Source organism: Mastigoproctus giganteus, chromosome 12 (assembly GCF_048544385.1).
Source record: "Mastigoproctus giganteus isolate SK-2022 chromosome 12, ASM4854438v1, whole genome shotgun sequence".
Classification (NCBI taxonomy): domain Eukaryota; kingdom Metazoa; phylum Arthropoda; class Arachnida; order Uropygi; family Thelyphonidae; genus Mastigoproctus; species Mastigoproctus giganteus.
Genome location: NC_143586.1, coordinates 12,213,203 through 12,233,656, shown reverse-complemented (window position 1 = coordinate 12,233,656; position 20,454 = coordinate 12,213,203). Strand labels below are relative to the sequence as shown.

Sequence of the window (20,454 nt, the reverse complement as noted above, 5' to 3'; positions counted from 1 at the left end):
AGAATTTAAAATTTTGGAGGCAACTAGCAGTAGAAGTGAAAAGCTGGAGAAAGTTTATAGAGCACTGCTGACCATTAAACCAACAAGTGTCCAATCTGAGAGAGTGTTTTCGATCACTGGTCTCTTTAACACAAAAATAAGGTCAAGTCTATCAGGAAAAATGTGTTTTTTTTTTTAAGGATCATTTTCAGAAGAAAGCTGAGCAATAAATAGTAAAGTATTTATTTTTAAATACTTTACTATTTGTAAAGTATTTGACAAATACTTTAAGCTGTTTTTTTTCACATTATTTTTATTTATTTATTATTATTATAGGGCTTATTATTTTTTTTGTTTACTATACGAGAAGATAGTTTTTATTCAAAGGATTTGACTACAATTTGTAATTTTGTATAATCTCAAGCTGGTTACTTTTTTGGAGCATTTTAATTTTTTTATTTTTTTTACTATAAGAGGTGATAGATTTTTTCTAAAAGATTTGATTACGATTTGTACAATCTACCCAAGATAAAATAAATACCTGTGTTATAACTTTTACTTATTTTCCCTAAGTCCTGAGAAAATCGGTTTTAAGAGTAAACTTCGGTTAAATTCGGTTTTGAAATTTCTCGGTTTTATGCAAACCCTAATCGGGATCATAGCTTTATCGCTCAAATAAGTAAAACCATCAACATTAAATGCATGTCAGAAAAATGTATGGCCAGAGTCAGTTCATTCAGAAAATATGGTCAAACCAGCAGAAAACTGGATCGGTGTGATAGTAGAACTTGCTGAGTTAGTAGGAGGGGAAGGCTTCGATGATATGACTACTGAAGGCATTCACGAATTACTGGTCGAAAAAGAGGCTGGTGAAGTGGGTGTGGTGGAAATGGCATCAGAGGTAAACCAAATCAATTCAGAGAATCATAGTTCAGATGAAAATTCTAAAGTTTCAGATTTTGCATTAAAAAGCATATGGGAAGGCATAAACCCAGCTGAGCAATTAGAATGTTATTTTTTGAATGCAGATCCTTCAGGTGAAAGGAGCACAGAGTTCAGAAGGGAGCTTCAAAAATGCTTAGTTCCATACCATGAAACTTACAAAGATCTATCAAGCAAAAGCAAACAAACTCAGATTACTGATTTTTTAAAGAGAGCAGAAGATGCACGAAATCTTGATGCTGCAGAAGAAAGTTCAGAAGGTGAAGATATTCTGCAACAGAGAAAACATTCTCATTTGATTGTGCTTAGCAGCGATGACGAGGAAGAAAATTAAATGAACGTACATTATATGACACACACATATATATATATATATATAATATATAAAAGATTGTATTAAAGAGTAAAAACAGAAAACATCAGAGTTAAATAAACTGGATATGGCAAATGCACCGAAGCACGCAAAGCAGCAGCAACGGATGCAAATGTAAATATATGTATATTTTAATTAATATGATAAATAAAAGTAAAGATGGCAGTTCGAAACTCCGGAAAGCTTAAAAAATTACATGAAAACGTTAAAAGAAAGTTACGATAGCCTACATCAGATAAAGGCGGGAAAAATTTACTAAATACAGAACTCCGAAACGGGGAATAAAATATGAAATATTAATAAATAATGAAATCTGATGTCAGCAAAATAAATATTGATGCTAAATCAGGTATTTCATCGGGGGACTACACCTGATATAGCATCAACGGACTGCGTTTCCATACTTGCCCATAGTTATGCAAGAGAAAATTTATAAATGTAAATAAAAAAATGTAAAAAAAAAAAAAACGAAAAGGTATCTCTTACAAAGTATGGACAAGGTAGTCCCTATGCAGTATTATAATGAAAATATAATTAAGAGAAAAGGGTGAATATTATAAAAAGTAGAAGATTAAAAATATTATACCTGAAAAAGGTATAATATTTTTCCCGAAAAATTAAAAAATTTTTCCCGCCTTTATCTGATGTAGGCTATCGTAACTTTCTTTTAACGTTTTCATGTAATTTTTTAAGCTTTCCGGAGTTTCGAACTGCCATCTTTACTTTTATTTATCATATTAATTAAAATATACATATATTTACATTTGCATCCGTTGCTGCTGCTTTGTGCGCTTCGGTGCATTTGCCATATCCAGTTTATTTAACTCTGATGTTTTCTGTTTTTACTCTTTAATATAATCTTTTATATATTATATTATTATATCAATTTAAGAATTAGTTATCTGCTGCTTTGCGCGATACTGTTCTTTAAATTACACCCATCTCTGTTATTCAGTCTTTATATGGTCTTGTTTTTAACTCCGGTTTGCCATTTGCTGGCTTCAATCTTTATTCTATAGTTAATCTATTTTTTCCTTGTGGCCTTTAGTGTTGCTTGCATTGGCATTTATATTATTTCATATACATCTGCATCCTTTGCTGCTGCTTTGCGCGCTTTGGTGCATTTGTTTGTCCAAACAATTTTTATCATTCTGTTATCTCTATTGGTTTTAATGCACTATTTATATTAATTTAAGTTTTAGCCATCTGCTGCTTTGCGCGATGCTAAGCTTAAAACCACAGCCTCTCCCGTTTTATTTATTTATATATTTTTTTTATATATATGGTCCTCTCTGGTACACTTCTCGCCACATTTCTTCTTATCTACCTAAATTTCACCTTATTCTGTATATTTAAAATACTGTCTTAAAAACTGATTACAGAGGTCACTAGTCATCTATTTTTTCGTTAGTAGCTGTTTTATTTGTTTTGTTTGCAGCTATCGTATTGACCTCATGTAGTTTCGCGTCGCCATTTTCAGGTATAATATTTTTAATCTTCTACTTTTTATAATATTCACCCTTTTCTCTTAATTATATTTTCATTATAATACTGCGTAGGGACTACCTTGTCCATACTTTGTAAGAGATACCTTTTTGTTTTTTTTTTTTTTTACATTTTTTTATATTTGTTTATTTACATTTATAAATTTTCTCTTGCATAACTATGGGCAAGTATGGAAACGCAGTCCATTGATGCTATGTCAGGTGTAGTCCCCCGATGAAATACCTGATTTAGCATCAATATTTATTTTGCTGACATCAGATTTCATTATTTATTAATATTTCATATTTTATTCCCCGTTTCGGAGTTCTGTATTTAGTAAATTTTTCCCGCCTTTATCTGATGTAGGCTATCATAACTTTCTTTTAACGTTTTCATGTAATTTTTTAAGCTTTCCGGAGTTTCGAACTGCCATCTTTACTTTTATTTATCATATTAATTAAAATATATATATATATATATATATATATATATATATATATTTAGTTTCTGATTGTTTCTGATTCTTTATAAAAAAAGAATTGTGTTTTGTTAGCTTTTGGAACATCACCAACCTTTTTGTACTGGTTCTGAGTCCCGTATAACACAGTTTCACACTACACAAGATTTTATAGAAACCTAACTACCATGTTATATGAGGGTTACCTGTATATACAAAAATAACCTGACTTTTGCAGAGTATATTTTAACAACCCATCCTTTTACATATTCTTTTGTTGTTGATTTGTTTTATGAGGGAAAGTCAAAAGTAAGATTTCTTTTTTCTCTATTAAGAAATGATTGTAGGGGGCTGTAACTTATGTTTATGAGTACATGGCTTTACCAATTAGCAGTCAGCTGTGTATGCAAATTATTCCATTTGTCAACACAGTTTGAACAGAGAACTATACCGAATGTGTGTATGCTGATAAAGGGGTAAGTGGTAATGCAGTTTTGGGCAAAACACACCATGATTTTCACTATGAGCTTATAGCTATGTATAGCCCAATGTGATGTCAGTGTAACATGTGAGGAAGTAACGTTGCAAGTTTTTACTAATGGTTGAGTAAGCTTAATAGCATACTTGCCAGCTGTTCTGATTTAGTCAGTTTCTCCTATCAAAAGTGGCATATTTTGACTAATGATAGTACACTTCTTACTGTTGGAAACATTTTAAGATAAGATGTATGAATATTATTATTATTAATACTTTAATCCAAGACTTGATTTACTAAGGTATAATGGCGCAGTTTCTCCAGTTCCATCAAGGTCATAGAGAACCCTACAACAGAATGATCGCTGCACATCCTATGGGTTCTAGATAACCTTATTTTTAGGGAGCATTTACTTACATAATTGAAAAGCACTAAATTTTTAGCTGGTGAAATTTTAAGATTCTTTCAAAATTCTGTCATCGTGCCTAAGTGTGGCAAAGTAAGAAGGCCTTACCCTCAGGACTGTGCACCATCTTAACTATAAAAAACTTTTTATTTTTGACAGTTTAACAGTGATGTCCTACTATTGAGATTTTCTTAGTGATTTTTAACCAGGGGAAATCTGCCATTAGCCTCACTTGTGTCTGATGATAGATTCAGTAAGACTCCTATGAGTTACTGAACTAGGTTCTCTTCCTGTAAGAATATATTTTTGCATCCGCAAGTACAGAATTGCCTACTCAAGTGCAGAATTGTGCATTTACTAGCATTATTTATTTTTCAGATCAGTTTTAAAATTTCTCTAAGTCATTAATTATTATTATTATTATTATTGTGATTCTTTCTGATTGGGGAAGTTTCTTTATTTGTCCCTGATTGGGGAAGTTTCCACTCCATGATGGATACTGCTTCCAATTACACAGGATAGTTGTTATGCCTTGTGTTACTGTCGGTCAAGGAACTCTGACTATCCTACATGGATTGCAACTTTCTGGAGTTCCTTTAGGTATTATTTGGGGGACATATTGGCTAGGCTGTTATGTAGGGTATTTGGCACCATACCTGTGGTTGACACAGTGATGGGGATGGTCATTACTTGTTGTGTGTGTGTGTTGTGTCTTATGTAAGGCAGCCCCTAAATGTGAGTTAAACTCTGCCATGGTTACCTATGATGATAGTGCTATGTTTGCATAGTGTGTGTTGTTGTTGTTGTGTTGTTTAATTGTTTCTGCTTGTTGCATATGCCATATCTCTTTGATCTCCTGTCTAGGTTTGTGTACTTCCTGATCTTTTCCTCATGGGTTTTCTGGAGGTTGCCAGGATTGGGCACCCACAACTATATCGATCGGATACATCGCCTTTTCCTTCATGTTGACAAGGGTTATATCTAGTCTGTTGTGTGGGATTGTCTTGTTCATTATTATGGAGTGGTCACAGTACAGCTTGTGGTTTGTGGTCTCTAGTACTACTGACTGGGGTTCATACTTGTAATATGGCACACTTTCTTCTATCAACTGGTATTTCCTTGCTAGCTTCTGATCCATTATCCTGGCTGTCTGGTCATGTCTACGAGTGTACTCCATCTGGGTGATCATTCTGCAGTGATGTGTTGGATCATTTCTAAAGCCAGGTGGCACCATCAACATGTATCATCTGACACCCTGGGCTCCTTGGTGATGTATTTTGTATAGTTTCTGGTGTTGATTACCTGGTTTTGGATGGTGAACATGAATACTTCAGTCTCTGGGAAGAGCATCCCACTCGTGAGCCATGCATTGGAAGCCATTTTATTTATGTGACCTTGGAGGTCATTGTATTGCCAACCATGGAGTGTCTTTGCCCATCTTTCTAGCTTTATATGTGCCTTCTGGGTGGGAGGAGACTCCTCACTTAAATTGAGTGGGGCATACCACTTGTCTATATTCCTTATGGCCTGGTAGAGTACTGCTGTGTTTTTCTAGAAGTAATCCTTCAGGTTCGCTATATTGTTTTCTGTTGCTCGATGAGGTCCATCAGGCCCCATCCTTCTTTCTGAGCTGTTGTCAGTCTCTCCACGACTGACTTTGGGTGGTGTTGATGGCTCTTGGCCATCACTGCCCTTGTCTTTCGCATGATGTCCTCTAGCTCAGTGTTAGTCCAATCTATGATCTCAAAGGTGTATGTTAGTGCTGGGACTGCATAAGTGTTTATGGCTTTAACTGTGTTCCTTCTGTTCAGCTTTGCTTGAATAAATATAAAAAAAAAAGCTTCTGAGTCTCTAATTTGTATTTTTTTTGCCAGGCAGGCTTTGATTTCCTTGTGCTCTAACTGCTGAGCCTGCACAGGGCCGGATTTACATATAATCTGTAGCTTAGGGTCCCCCCAGCCATCAGGGGCCTCGGGAAAAAATAGAGATAATAATTGTATTTTTTTAAAATTAAACTTTGGGGGGGGGCAAAAATTTTGTGCTTAGGGGCCCCGCAATACCTAAATCCTTCCCTGAACCTGCATCGTCACCAGTTATTTGTAGGACTCTCTCCCTATTGCTTTATCTCTACTAGTCTGGCTTATTATTATTACCTTGTTATTATTATCGTTAGTAATAGTAGTAGTGACATATGATGCAAAAAAGCAAGCTTATAAAACAGCCAAAAAAAAAAAACTAACAAAGAAAAACCTCCCACATCACCTGCCATTCGCTCCAGTAATTTGTCTAGTTCTTCCTTGAATTTATTCAAACTACCCATTTTACAACAAGAGATAGAATTTTGATAAAAATGATCAAGCACCTGCTGGCTGAAGGCAAACCTCCACACATCTATCCTACAAATGCCATCTGCACTGAGTTTGCTCAATCCATTCAAAGTCTTAAACACCTCAGTAAGGCCACCTCACAGGTGTCTAGTCTCCAGATGTACAATTTGCAGAACTACTGAAGCCTTTGTTGGCAAGACCAACTTTTCGTTCCTTTCACCAATCTTGTTGCCCTTCTCTGCACCCATTCCAGCAGATCTACATCCTACTAAAATGAGGCCTCCAGACCATTATGAAGTACTCAAGATGCTGCCTAACTATTTCCTTGTATAATAGGATAATTACCTCCTTATCACTGCTAGCAAATTTCCTGTATATCATAGACAAAACCTCATGAACTGCCCTGGCTGCCTGTCTGCATTGCTCAGAGACCTCCATATTTGACTGCACAATTACCCCCAGATCTTTTTCATTTTCCACTACCCTAAGTTCCAATTATGTGTTATGTTAATCCTAGATTAACATACCATGCAATTGGTATGTTAATCTCGGATTAATGCTACTCATGGGATTACCTTGCATTTGTCAATGTTAACTTCAATTGCCATTTCTAAGCACATCTGCCTAATTGTTTTAGATCTTACTGCCATTAACCATCCTGCCAACTTTTGTATCACCTTCAAACATAGATGTTAAGCCTGATATACCTTAATCAATATATCATTAATAAATATGGAAAACAATAATGGACCCAGCACTGTACCCTGGAGACTCCATTAATAACCACCCTCTGTCATCTCTCACTCAGCCATCCCTTTATCAAGTGCAATAACTTGCTCTTAAAACCATGCTGCATTAATTTATACAGCAGTCTTTTATGTGCAACAGTATCAAAAGCTTTTCTGAAATCCAAGTATGTGATATATAAACTATTTTTTGCATTGAGTTCCTTGATTACTGCATCATAATATCCAAACAGATTCATCAGAAAAATCACCTTTTAACAAATACATGTGTTGAATGCCGTGTTATCTCATTTTTGTGGCTGATCCTGCATTACTTCTTTAATCAGATACTTCATTATTTTCCCTGGAACAGAAGTTAAGCTAACAGGTCTATGATTATCATGTCACCCTTTGATTCCCCCTTTGTGAATTGGAGATACACTTGCACATCTTTATTGGGACCTCCTCTCAATCCATTGATGCTCTTATAATTACTGCTAAGAGTTTGTTTACCTTCCTTTCTGTCTCCATTAATATAATTGGAATAGATCCCATCCACCTTGGATGCTTTTTTTTATGTTAAGCTTCAGAAATTTCTCTTCCGCTTTCCTCCTAGTTATCACAAAATCATTTAGTTCCTTGTTAGATTTTTGATGAACCTCTGGCATTTCCTTTCCTAAAAAACTCCTCATGTGCAAACATAGTTGTAAAATACCTATTCAGTTTGTCAGTAACCTGAACAGAATCAACAACTATTAATCTTAATAAAAATGTAGCAATATACTCTATTTCTCATTGTTAATAACTAAGCAAACCACCAGCAAATTTTAACTTTAGCATTAGTAAAGGCACATGATGCAAGAAAGCAAGCTATATAGCATCAACCAAAAAAAAAAAAAAACTTCTCATTTCAGCAATCCATTCGCTCCAAATGTTTGTCGAGTTCTGCCTTGAATCTATTTAAGCTATCAACCTCTACGACAGATGGAAGTTTGTTCCAGCAATCAACTACCCGCTGACTAAAGGCAAACTTCTGCACATTTATCCTACAACTGTCTTTCCCCAATTTGAATTTATGCCCTCTCAGGTGATTATTCTGAGCAAGAGGCAGAATCCCATCAGCATTGAGCATGCTCAAACCATTCAGTACTTTATACACCTCTATCAGATCACCTCGCCAGTGCCTAGTCTCCAGACACTGTAATTTGCAAAACTTAAGCCTTTCTTCGTAAGAGCAACCCTTTGTTCCATTCACTAATCTTGTTGCCCTTCTCTGTACCCATTCCAGCAGCTCTACATCCTTCTTAAAATGAGGCCTTCAGACCTGTATACAGTACTCAAGGTGTGGCCTGACCATTGCCTTATACAAGGGGATAATCACCTCCTTACCTTTGCTAGAAAAATTCCTGTATATCATTGACAAGACACCATGAACTACTCTTGCAGACCATCTGCACTGCTCAGAAAACTTCATATCTGCCTGCACATTCTCTACCACTGTCAGTGTGGTACCATACTCTGGGGTTACTGCTTCCCATATGCAGTACTTTACATTTGTCAATGTTAAACTTCAGTTGCCACCTCTCCCCATCTGCTCAACATTTCTAGATCCTGTTGCAGCAATATACTGTAATTAGTGTCATTAACAACCCTGCTGACCTATGTATCGTCTGCAAACTTGGACATTAAACCTGATATACCATCATCAATAGTTATATGAAACTTGTAATACTGTCACTATCTTTAATTAAAATTATAAACAAGTTGCTTAATATAGAACCTTAAGGGTTCTATATTAAGACTCATAACACTGCTTCCTGTAGAGTATTTACTTTATAACTATTGTCTTCTATTTACAACATTCTACCAGTTAATCATCCCTTAATTGTGGAGTAGGTAGCAACCTGCCCCAGACTGCCACACTTCTCCAACTTGAACACAGGTGTTCATGTAAGACCATATCAAAAACCTCTGTGAATTCTTAAGTAAATAATACGAAAGTTATTCCTTTCATTCAGAGTCTTTATGACTAACTCTTAATACCATACCAGATTGGTCAGACAAGATCCTCCCTTAACAAAGATATGCTGTAACTCTCTTATCATTACTTTATTGTTGGCGATCTGGTCCGTGACGCAGACTATGAGTTAACTCGGACTGGTATAACTTGCCTTTCTGGCGCAGCTACGAGTATATTCGTAGCAAATATGTGCAACTGATGGATAATTGGCTTCTGGAATAAGAATGAAAAATCAACCACAGCATCAGAAAACAGAATTTATTCACAAAAAGAAATATTTTCTTCATATAAAGAGCTAGCTTCTCTTAGCGCACTGGACAATAATAGCGTGTTCCGTGGTGATTTTTATTTCTCATACACACTTGACACTGCTTAGTTGGGCGTGGTATTTTTTCAGTTGGTGGTATAGCCAATGAAATTCTAAATAATGAATTTTACATTCAGACCTAATCTTCTTTGGAATGTTTAGAATTTTATTTTTTCTCCAATCAAAGGTTCAATGTAACTTTTCCGTCAAGTTACAGGTTCCACCATAAAATGTCTGAAATTCAGAGAAACCCGTAACTTGACAGAAAAGGGTGTATGTGCTATGCATATATATTTCTATAATATGTAATGCAATTTTTTTTTCAGACATCTGATGGTTTTTTCTTAGTGCTGAATAATACAAGAGCATTTGATCCAATTGCTCTATGAATCAGGACTGTACGACTCGTCGAAAAGCTCTTCAAATTCCGAATCACTCCTATTACATAGAGCTCAAGCTCTTCTTCAGTCAGTGGTCTCTTCTTATCCATGTTTTAGTTTCTTTTTAGTACTTAACAAAGTACTAAATACAACATACACAGCAAAGTCTGTGTCACTGCAGCAGATTTATGCACAGCACAGATTCATATACAGAGAATTCTGCAAGTTCAACACGTCTGATTTAATGGAGTTAACTCGTAGTTGGCTGCCGCAAAGAATTTTCTGTTACATACGCTAACTACAAGATAATTCACGATGCTTTTTTTACAACAATAAGCTTTTTTTGTGAGTTTTGGTGATGAATATATATTATAATTTGGGTTTTGAATAATTTAACATGCTTAACTCAACTTGGCAGTCAACGTGTTAAGCATAGATTCCATAATTTGTTTTTCTTGCCACAGGGATCAGACTTCGGTCCTTTAGTTTTCCAAATTACCCCTAGCATTCCCTTGTGTTTAGGAGCCAGATTTGCACATTTTCATTCTTGTGAAACTCCAGGGTTGTCTTTACTAAATATGGTATGAAATAATAATCTCCTTAGCCATATTTTCAATATGACTGGATAGATATCATCAGCCCTTTTTTCTTTTAAAAAGAAACAAGGGCTGATGATAGCTATTACAAAAATTCTGTGGGTTTATTTAATGCTGAATTATTGCTAACTGAACTAAATCTTTTCCAGTTTATAAAAATATGTTCTTATACAAATGTAGATGTAAATACCTTGTTCATGTCATCATATTTATTATGTTTAATGAATGCAAATAAACTATTTTGTTTTATTTTCAGAATTTATTCCAGGCACCATTTTTATGCACCATTCAGATTCCACGGAGCAGAACGAAGAATTTCTTATTACATCTAAAGAAGTAAAACTTAGCCTTCATATTCACGATCCCAGCTACTTCTTTCGATATGCTGAACTCATCTACTCATGGAGAGTAGGTAACGAGAGGTTTTCCACCCTTCAACCTTATTTGCACTTTAACTTTACCCAGTCTGGTGACTACAAGGTAACTCTAACAGCTTTAGCAAGAATTCCAGGTGAAAAGAACAAAAGAGATAAAAAATCCATTGAAACTGTATTTAAATGGGGATTTTTTGAAACAATTGCCAGCGTAAAAGGTGTGTTTTTATTATTATTATTACATAAGATTTGAAATGGTATTTTACTTAACAGGGACAACTTTTTTTTTTTTTTTCCAAGGAACAACTTATTACGATCCATTAATGAAATAATAAATAGATAATGCATTGTCCTTTCGACAACATTGCCATCTTTTTTTGGCAATGCTGGAAGAACAGAACACTATACTCCTTGATTTTTTTTTTTTTTTATGATGCATTCTAAAGAATGGCATTTGTAAACTGAACTGTTTATAAAACAGATTGTCTTTGTGCTATTGAAAAAAGTATTTTCTTTCACAAACATTACATGTTATTAAGTCTGTTGATAAAATTTTTCTTGCAGAAATTTTTATGAAATGCACGCAGTTAAAGTTTAAAAAATAAAATTTTAAAAATCCTCAATTGTTTTAAGTATTGAACAAATGATTGTGCTGCATTAACAATAGACACTGAGATCTGAGACAAAGTTCATTTCTTTTTTTCCCTTGGCCAACAGCATTTTTTTAGTACAGTATACTTTGTAATTGCTTGAGCATAAGCTGTGTGTGGAACAGATTTAAGTTTTTCTTAGCCACACATGTGCAAAGCTTAGAGGAAACAATGATACAAGTCTTAGCATGAAAGAATGTCTTGAAGACCTTTGATGAGCGGGAGATAAGGTGTAAGTAATGGAACTAAATATTAAGAAGAAACCTATCCTACATGATTATTAACCTGATGTTCTTGGTATACATAAATTAAAGTACATACCATTCTGATTATCTGCAAGCTGTTCACATGCCTGAATATACAAGGGATATTTGGAATGTAAGGTGCACTATAGGAAATAGAGCTGTGGCCATCAGAGTATACTCCCATGTATATGTGATGCCAGCACTAATTTTGCTTTGGTGGTGGGAACATGGATTGAAGTGTAGAGCCTCATTTGATTTTGAATAAATTGAGGGATGCTACTGATTTTTATTAAAAAAAAAAAAGTTCAGTATCACAGTTCATTTCAGAGCTGTTGACATTAATAAAAAAAAAAAAAGCATAAGAACTAATGACAGTCAAACATGTTTGGAAAATAGGAAAACTATAGTTTTTACAAATTTTCCAAGCATGGTTGTATAGAGTGTTTAACAAAATGTCCAATTGTCTCCTCCTTCCTCCCATTCATACAAAATGAAATGTGATAAATGTAAATAAACAAGAAAGTCACTAAAAGTAATTATTAGAAAGGTATGTTGTTTTTTTTTTTGTTTTTTTTTTGGCCTAGTTCAGATAGCTTGTGATGTGATGGTAGTTTTGTTTATATATGAGAGTGGTGTAGCCAAGTGATTACCATGGGATTACAATTAACACATGCCTTTCAGACTGTGGTTCAAGCCCACATAACTGCGGCACCTCCATAGCCAGGTGGGCAGGAGCGGCAGTGCATAGCACACGCTTCTTGATTAGACTGAGGTTCGAGCCCATGACCACCAAATACGGAGGATGCGAAAAGGTCAGGGAATGACCACCGCATATCCTCAGAGCAATATGGCCTTAGTTGCTAATGCTCCTAAAAACCAAATAACAACAACCCACATAACTGCTAAATATGCTATTAATTGTCAAATCAGTTGTTATCAAAATGATTAGTTGTAATTCTACTGATTTGTGTGGTCATACTAGTATGTAAACAGAATTTCCATTTCACAAAAAAAAAAAAAAAAAAAAAAATCCAAACATGCTTAGAAAATTTGTGCCAACTGTACTGCATATTTTCCAAACATTTGAAAAATAAGATGTCAGTGGGTCATTAAAACCAATATCTTGACCTTAACTTCTCATCAGACTACCACTTATTAGGGGGTTACTGAAACATCTGTCAAGAGATAGACATTTCAGTATCCCTAATAACTGAGAATGAAACACATGAAGTTGTCATATAGGAGATGATTTCACTTGACTGCAGTTTCTTCATGGTGGATAGATAACCATGTACTTATTTGCTGATCCACCAAGTGCTGAAACATCAGGTGTTGCCTCTGTTCTCTGCATAATGTTGTATGTATCTCTATATCAGTACATGAATTGATATAAAAACTTTGTATACCTTACTTTCTGGACAATCCTTACATATTTTACTTGTAAGATTATAATATCAGTAATGGTAAACTCAAGGAAGCAAGCTTATGCAGTATCAACAAAAAAAAAAAACTAATCTATCCCTCCCCTCTAATAATTGTTTAATTCTTCCTCCTTATATTTATTTCAACTACTTCCAAGTTTCTTCAACACCACATGGAAACTGCGAAAAAGCTCTGTCTGTCTGAAAGCAAGTTTTTTGACATCCATCCTTTATTATTTTAATTTTTTGTCCCCTCGTGTTTATTTTTATAAGAATTTAGTTTACTCAATCTGTTTAAAGCTTAATTACTACATTCAATTACTCTTTCCAAGTGCCTATTTTCCATGTGCTACAATTTTTCAGAATTGAAGTCTTTTATGGTAAGAGTACTCTTTTGTGCCCTTAACTAATCTTGTTCTTCTCTGGAACTTCCTGGAACTGGAGCAGTTCCAGGAGAATCTCATCCTTCCTAAAATGAGGCCTCCAAACCTGTAATGTAGTCCTCAAGATTTAGCCTAACCATTGCATTATACGACTGAATAATCATCTCATTGTCCCTGCTGACAAAATTTCTGTATGATGGAATTCCATGAACTGTCCTAACAACTTTGTGTCTGCACTGCTCGGAGAACTTCACGTTGGAATGTACGCTTGCCCCTTGGTCTCTTGTTCTCTACCACCCTAAATGTGGCAGGTGCCTCCATAGCCAGGTGGGAAGGAGCAGCAGTGCGTAGCACACACTTCTTGATTAGACTGGGGTTCGAGCCTGTCACCACCAAATACGGAGGATGCGGAAATGTCAGGAAATGACCACCGCATATTCCTGGAGCAATATGGCCTTTGTTGCTAATGCTCCAAATAACAAACTAACTAAGCCTAAATGTGGCACCACTCACTTTGCTGGTGCCATACTCAAGATGGAATGGAATGAAATTTGTATTATTCTGTTATTTCTGCTGCCCGTGTGCTGTACCTTGCAATTATCAATGTTAAACCTCAATTGCCACTTCTCAAGCCATCTGCCTAATTTTTGTAAGTCTTGTTGCAATAATTTATGCTGAATAAGCTTGCTTTCTTGCATCATATGCCTCTACTAATGCTAATAGTAGTAGGCCCTGATTCCTGTCATTAACCTCCCTGCCAACCTTTGTATCATCTGCAGGACTTAGACAATAAGCTTGATGCCTTCATCAATATTGTTCAAGTTTGCAGATGATACTGCTTATGGCTAAAGGAATGATTGAGTGGCAGGAGACAGAGGATCAGCATAAAAAAGTGCCCAGCACATGGAGACTCACTGAGGGCAAATCTCTTTGGCTTGATTAATGAAATAAATAAAGGAATTATAATAATAAAAAAAATTAAATATAATCTTCAATTGCAGATAATACAGTGCTGATTGCAGAAAATTATTTGCAAAAAAATGCAAAAGAATATAATACAGAAATATCTATTGGGAAAACAAAGATCCTAACAATAGCAAAAGAGCCACTCAGATGTAAATTAAAAGGGAAAATGATAAAACAAGTAATAAATTTAACTACCTACGAATATGGATAATTAGTGTAGGAATAACTCAAGAAGTAATGAAGAAGTATTAAAAGTGAGTAAAATATTGGGGGGGGGGGGTAGTAACATAATTTGGAACAATCCAAACATTAATTCAGATGCAAAAGTTACTCTAGTTTTATACATTTTAAGTCCTATGATAACATATGCAGCTGAGACAAGAAGAACAACAGCAAAAACAAAAAAACAAATAAATGAAAGCACTAAGGAAAATAACTAATAAAATATTAAAAGATAAAGTTAACACAGATGAAAAATGAGTTAAGAGATCAGTGCAGCTAATTTAAGAGATGAAATTTAACGAAACCCATTAGCTGCCTGCTAATATGCCACTGAACATATCTTGGAATGGCATCCAGCTTAATTTTGATAAGTACCCAGTCTATCTAGGTGGTGTCATGCTGGATCACACACTTATCTTTAAAAGACAGTTAGGAAAAATCATTCTGCTGAATGTTTTTTTTCTTCCACAATGAAACATCCTGCATTCTGTTCACATATGCAAAACATTCTTTAATACTGATTGCCCTTTGAGGCTTTGTTAATCCCTTTTCTGAGTCATAGTATCTTACTCTCTGACAAAGTTTATTATAGATTTATTTATACTTGTTCAATGTTTCTTAATAAATTTATTTTCAATCTGTGCAATTCCCCCCCCCCCTTCATGGCTGAAAGGTTATTGACTGTTGCCTAGGCTTGGAACAATAATGCTTTAAAAGTATAAAAAGATTTTAATTTCCACAAGGGAAATTACGGCCCTGATGGCATGGGAAATTAAAACCCTTCCTTTTACCCTTTATAACATATATCTCTTTTAGGTATGCCCCCATACCTAAAGAGATATATGTTAACAATATCATTTATTTGTTTGTTTTCTGTTCTAAAGAGATATACCTGCTAACAATTCCTTATTGCTGAAGTTCTCAATTGCAGTTGAATCCTTGATTACTCATCTAGATTACAGTTCCTATATTATATGCAGTGCCTTTTTTGTGATGGTACAGCGTACCGGCACCTTTATTAACAGTGACATTTGGATGCTGTACACTTCGAAATTTGTAATATTCCGTAATTTTTTTTTTCACATGTTTATCTACTATTCAAATAAGCTTAAAATTATTTAACTAAATTTACATTTCTCACTGTCTATTGTTAAGATATTTTCTATATAAAACTGTAGAACTATTTCTATAATTCTAAATTACTCAGTCGGACCTCTGTTTAATTATTTTGAATTCCCCTTGGAAGTTACATTTAAAATAGTTTCCATTGAGCGAGAAAATTTTCATATAGTGAACGGATTAGAAGAGAATGAACTCGGTATGCACTGTTCGCATTTCTGGCCTTTAGGCAATTAGTGCTACTGCGCGAATTAAGAGAGCTGAAGGGATTACCATTCTACAACTTAGTGGTACCTGGGCCGACCGGGCTAGCCGAGTGGGTAAAGTACCTGCCCGGCAACCCAAAGGTCATGGGTTCGATTCCCGCCTCGGGCTTGGATCAAAGTACTGCAAAAACCTTGGGAGGTGCAATATGGCCACAGAAGCCGATGCGCCAACAACTACCAAATCAAAATCAAATCAATTCTACAACTTAGTGGTACCTGGTAAAAACTATCCGACCACCCGTCCCACATACGGAGAAGTCACGCTGGTCTGCAGTGAGCAGATCAAGGTGTATTCCCAATGTGCTCTGGCCCACCTTCTACTGCAGTGGTGTCCAAACATTTCCTGTACAGGGGCCATATTCAAAAAAATTCAAAGTTAGATTTCTTTAGTGTGTTACATTTGCCATATCTTGTTGCATGTAAAAGTAAAATTGAAAATATTCAAAAATTTTATTAAGTACAATACACAATTACATTTACTGAACAAAACATTTCATGAGAAATTTTTTTTTGATAATTAACAAAATTTGAAATGCTGTTTTAGTTCACTTTCCTTGCAGGCTGTAGGTTGGACATCACTGTGAATCAACTGTATGTTCCCCGTTCGAGAATTAGGGGAGAGTGATTTTCTTTTCCCCTGACAAATAATCATCTGTTGTTTTGCGAAAGTGCGTTATCCACATTTTTCTGTACATTTTCCCTATCTCTGTTTACATGGTCACAGTACCTGAATATCTGAATGACACTGACATTTTGGACAGTTTCAAAAAAAAAAAAAATTCAAATTTAAGAACTAGTGACAATACTGATGATGAGAGAAGGAAAACGAGGACAATGAAGGCATTAAACCTTCTAAGCATGAATTGGTGAAGGCATTAAACCTTCTAAGCATTTGGTGAAAATGTAGTTAGAAAATTGTCAATTAGGTTACAGTTAAATGCAATTCGTGGATTTCCGGGGTACCTAATTGAAAAGATGGTTTCGGAAGAATTGAAGAATTTGATGGATGATACCAATTTCATCGAGTGAATAATGTGAACGAGGATTTTCACAAATGAATCTGATTGTCAGCCCAACAAGCGCTTCATTGATGACAAAAACAGTTTATTCAGTACTGTTTCTTAAAATTGTATGCCACCGCTGACCCGCTTCAATCCAGCAAAATATGTCGATTCGTGGCTGCTTCAGAAACGTCATTCTGCAACCGACACACACACACACACACACACACACACACACACACACACACACACACACACACACACAGAGGAAGAAAAGAAGTCGGCATAGGGCGTCAGATGAAAACTTAATAAAAATTTGGAATATTCTACAAAAACTTTATTATAAAATTGTTTTTACTTATGTTATTTATTTTTAGGGGCCATAGTCTAACGAAGGATCTTTAAAATGTCACTTGGTTGTCTGCCTGCCTGTCCGTCCGTCTGTCACAGCATTGTATCTCTGGAACCATTCAACCTAGTGACTAGAAATTTTACATGGGTTTGCATATCAAGTGGGCCAACATAATGTCATATTGATCGTTATTGAAAAAAATTTGTCTGATAATTGGAGGGGGGTTAAAATGTTGGGGGGGGGTAAAAATGTCAACAACCTATAGCCACACCATTGGAAAGAGCTCAACGAGTATGTTTAAAATATAATTTTAAAATATTTTTTAAATTAAAAATGGCAGCATCAGCCAGGAAAATGGGAGTAATTTTCGTGTCCCCCCACTCTATTTCTGTCGCTAATGGAGCTAAAAAAAATTTAAAAATCACATTAGCTATGCATTATTCGATGCTTATCAAGGGAAAACTATTCCGATTGAAATCTATCATTTATTTTTGTGTTAAAATTAAAAAAACAAAATTTTATTGCACTTCGATAGCGCGCTTCTTTGTACTAAGTAACTCTCCTTTTGGTGACAAAAGGTTGCTAAATAGTTAGTTAATAATTCTATAAAGGTCATTTATAAATTTTGTGAAGAGAATTATTTTTTAACAATTTTCAAAGCTGCAGTTGTCCCAGCAGGGAGGTACTCAGAGAGCCGGTGTTGAGGCGGCGTTGGTGGTGGAGAGGCGCCTGCATGGAGTCTTACACCGCCCTCATATGCCAGTCGCTTCTTCCCCAAGACTTTAATCGCTCTTCCTCCAAGAAGAAGTCGGAGTCACTTCTCCCACCCTTGCTGTTCACAACAACTGGAAAGACTCAAATAGACATTTTCGTTATTTCCTAAGTTTTAGGCCAAGCTGGGTACTAGAAACCTTTTCAATTACTATAAAGCTCTCTATTTGGGATACTACAATAATGACCATTCGTGTCATCCTGAGTGCCCAGCACTCAGTAGTTGACCGATTTATTTACTTATTTTATTCACATTTTACTTATTTTTCTATATATACTTGAATAATTAATTTATACTTAATAAACTATGTTAATATACTAAATTTGTTGTTCTTATTCCAAAAACATTACTATGAAAGTAACAATATCAGGAAAAACAAATTTTATATGTATATTTTTGTCTGACCTGGTAAGATTTTGAGTAGTGTTATCCTATTGAATCAAAAACAAACTTTGAATTCATTTTATAAAGAATATCAACTGAAGCTGTTTGAAGTTCCCTTAACAAAAAAGTTGTTAATAAATAAAATCTAATATTGTTTAGTGACTGAAAAACTCTTTACTCGCAGTCAATCACTACTAAATTATGCCATTAATGATTATTGCTGACTCAACCAGTATTTAAACTTCTACATCTTTTTCTGGTAAAAAGAAGTTAACCTGTTGGAAATAATGTTGTTGTTAATGCTGTTTCTGCCTTTTAAAACTGATGAAAAGTAGGAGGACTTGCTTGCATTTTTGTATTGGAAAGATTTAACCTGACTAGTTAATGCAATGATTATATGTTTGATAACTGAACAAACTTTTTTAATTAACTGTGACGTTGCCATGGTATTGTATTACTTGTGTTACCTTATCTTAGCAACTTCTGGATTATTTTGTTTAACTTTTTGGTGTATTTTATATGTAATTCTTCTTCCTCAATATGGATTTATTCTGTGAGGTTGAAGTATAAATAAATAAACTCATATTTAAGGTAAAGTAAGTCTTATAATAACATATGCAAGCAGTTTAAATCTTGCCCCCTTTCATTGTAATGTGGTTTGATATCACTGACAAAGCCTGTTCATTTGTAACAGTGCCACAGGTGATAAATGTCTATATCTGCTCAAGGGCAGGCCCAAAATTTGCGGGGCTCTGTTCAAGAATTTCTTGCGCAGACCCTGTTTGTTATTTCCTTTCCTCCAAAAGTTAAAACAATATATATATATTATTGAAAGTGAGTATAACATAAAAATTATATTTTTAAATAACATCCTATGTTTTATATCAAACGAAACATACAAATTTAGAATGAGGTATGTATAGTTTTGGCCCCTTATCTGCTGATTCAGTATCCACTGATTCAATTACTCATGGTTAACCACAGAAAAAAAAATGAGGAAACTTAACACGTACTAATTGCGTGTCCAATAGGATGCTTCCCTTTATTTTTTATGATGTCGATTTTAAATCGAATAGCTTCCCTTTATTTTTTTACAATGTTGTGTATAGTTTGGTCACCAACATTATAATAGTTCTTTAAAGATTTAAGAGATGCACCATTTACAAACTTTTGAATAATTCCAAGCTTTTGTTTAATTTGAAAGCACAACTCTTTTGTTTGCCCATCATTTTTGCGATTTCTAAACAAAAAAAAAAAAAAAAAAGTTACTATAAAAATAAAACGAAACAATTTGTCCTTTTGTGGTACAATGGAGCACAACAATCGATGCAACGCACTAAATCAAACTAAACATTTGGTCTTTTTTTTTTGTTTTGTTTTGTTTTGAGCGGTAAATGTGAAGACAGCGGGGGTTGCAAGATAATAGGTACACTAATATCCCAATGACGACTTATAATGCCGATTCTTGTCGCTTATATACAACTTGCAAAATATCTGTTTATACCTATTCTAGTTATTACTTGAATTTTGATTTCTGGTTGTGTTTTTTTTTTTTTTTTTCTTTCAAATTTGGAGTCTTGAAGTGTCCTGATTAATCCGCTTCCCGGTTAATCCAATCCTGGTAAATCGAGAGTCTGCTTTACTTTATTATTACCGTATTTAATGTTGGTAATGTCTTACTGTGTGCTTAATTTATCAATTAAACTTTATTATACGATATGTTCAAGAAAATCACGATATATATGGGTTCAGCAGGCGTTTGTTTATATCCGTGGTTTCAGCCATCCATGGTAGGTCTTGGAAAGTATCCCCCGTGGATACAGGGGT

At 34.8% G+C, this 20,454-nt stretch overlaps 1 protein-coding gene across 1 annotated transcript in view; it reads left to right on the top strand.

Annotated features, from left to right (window-relative positions):
* The window catches only part of LOC150076692 (transmembrane protein 130-like), a 45,689-nt gene that overhangs the window by 18,265 nt on the left and 6,970 nt on the right, over positions 1-20,454 (top strand). Inside the window, exon 3 of the mRNA XM_090386611.1 lies at positions 10,729-11,064. Within this exon, the coding sequence (XP_090242737.1) occupies positions 10,729-11,064 (336 nt within the window). The remainder of the gene's footprint in view (positions 1-10,728; positions 11,065-20,454) is intronic.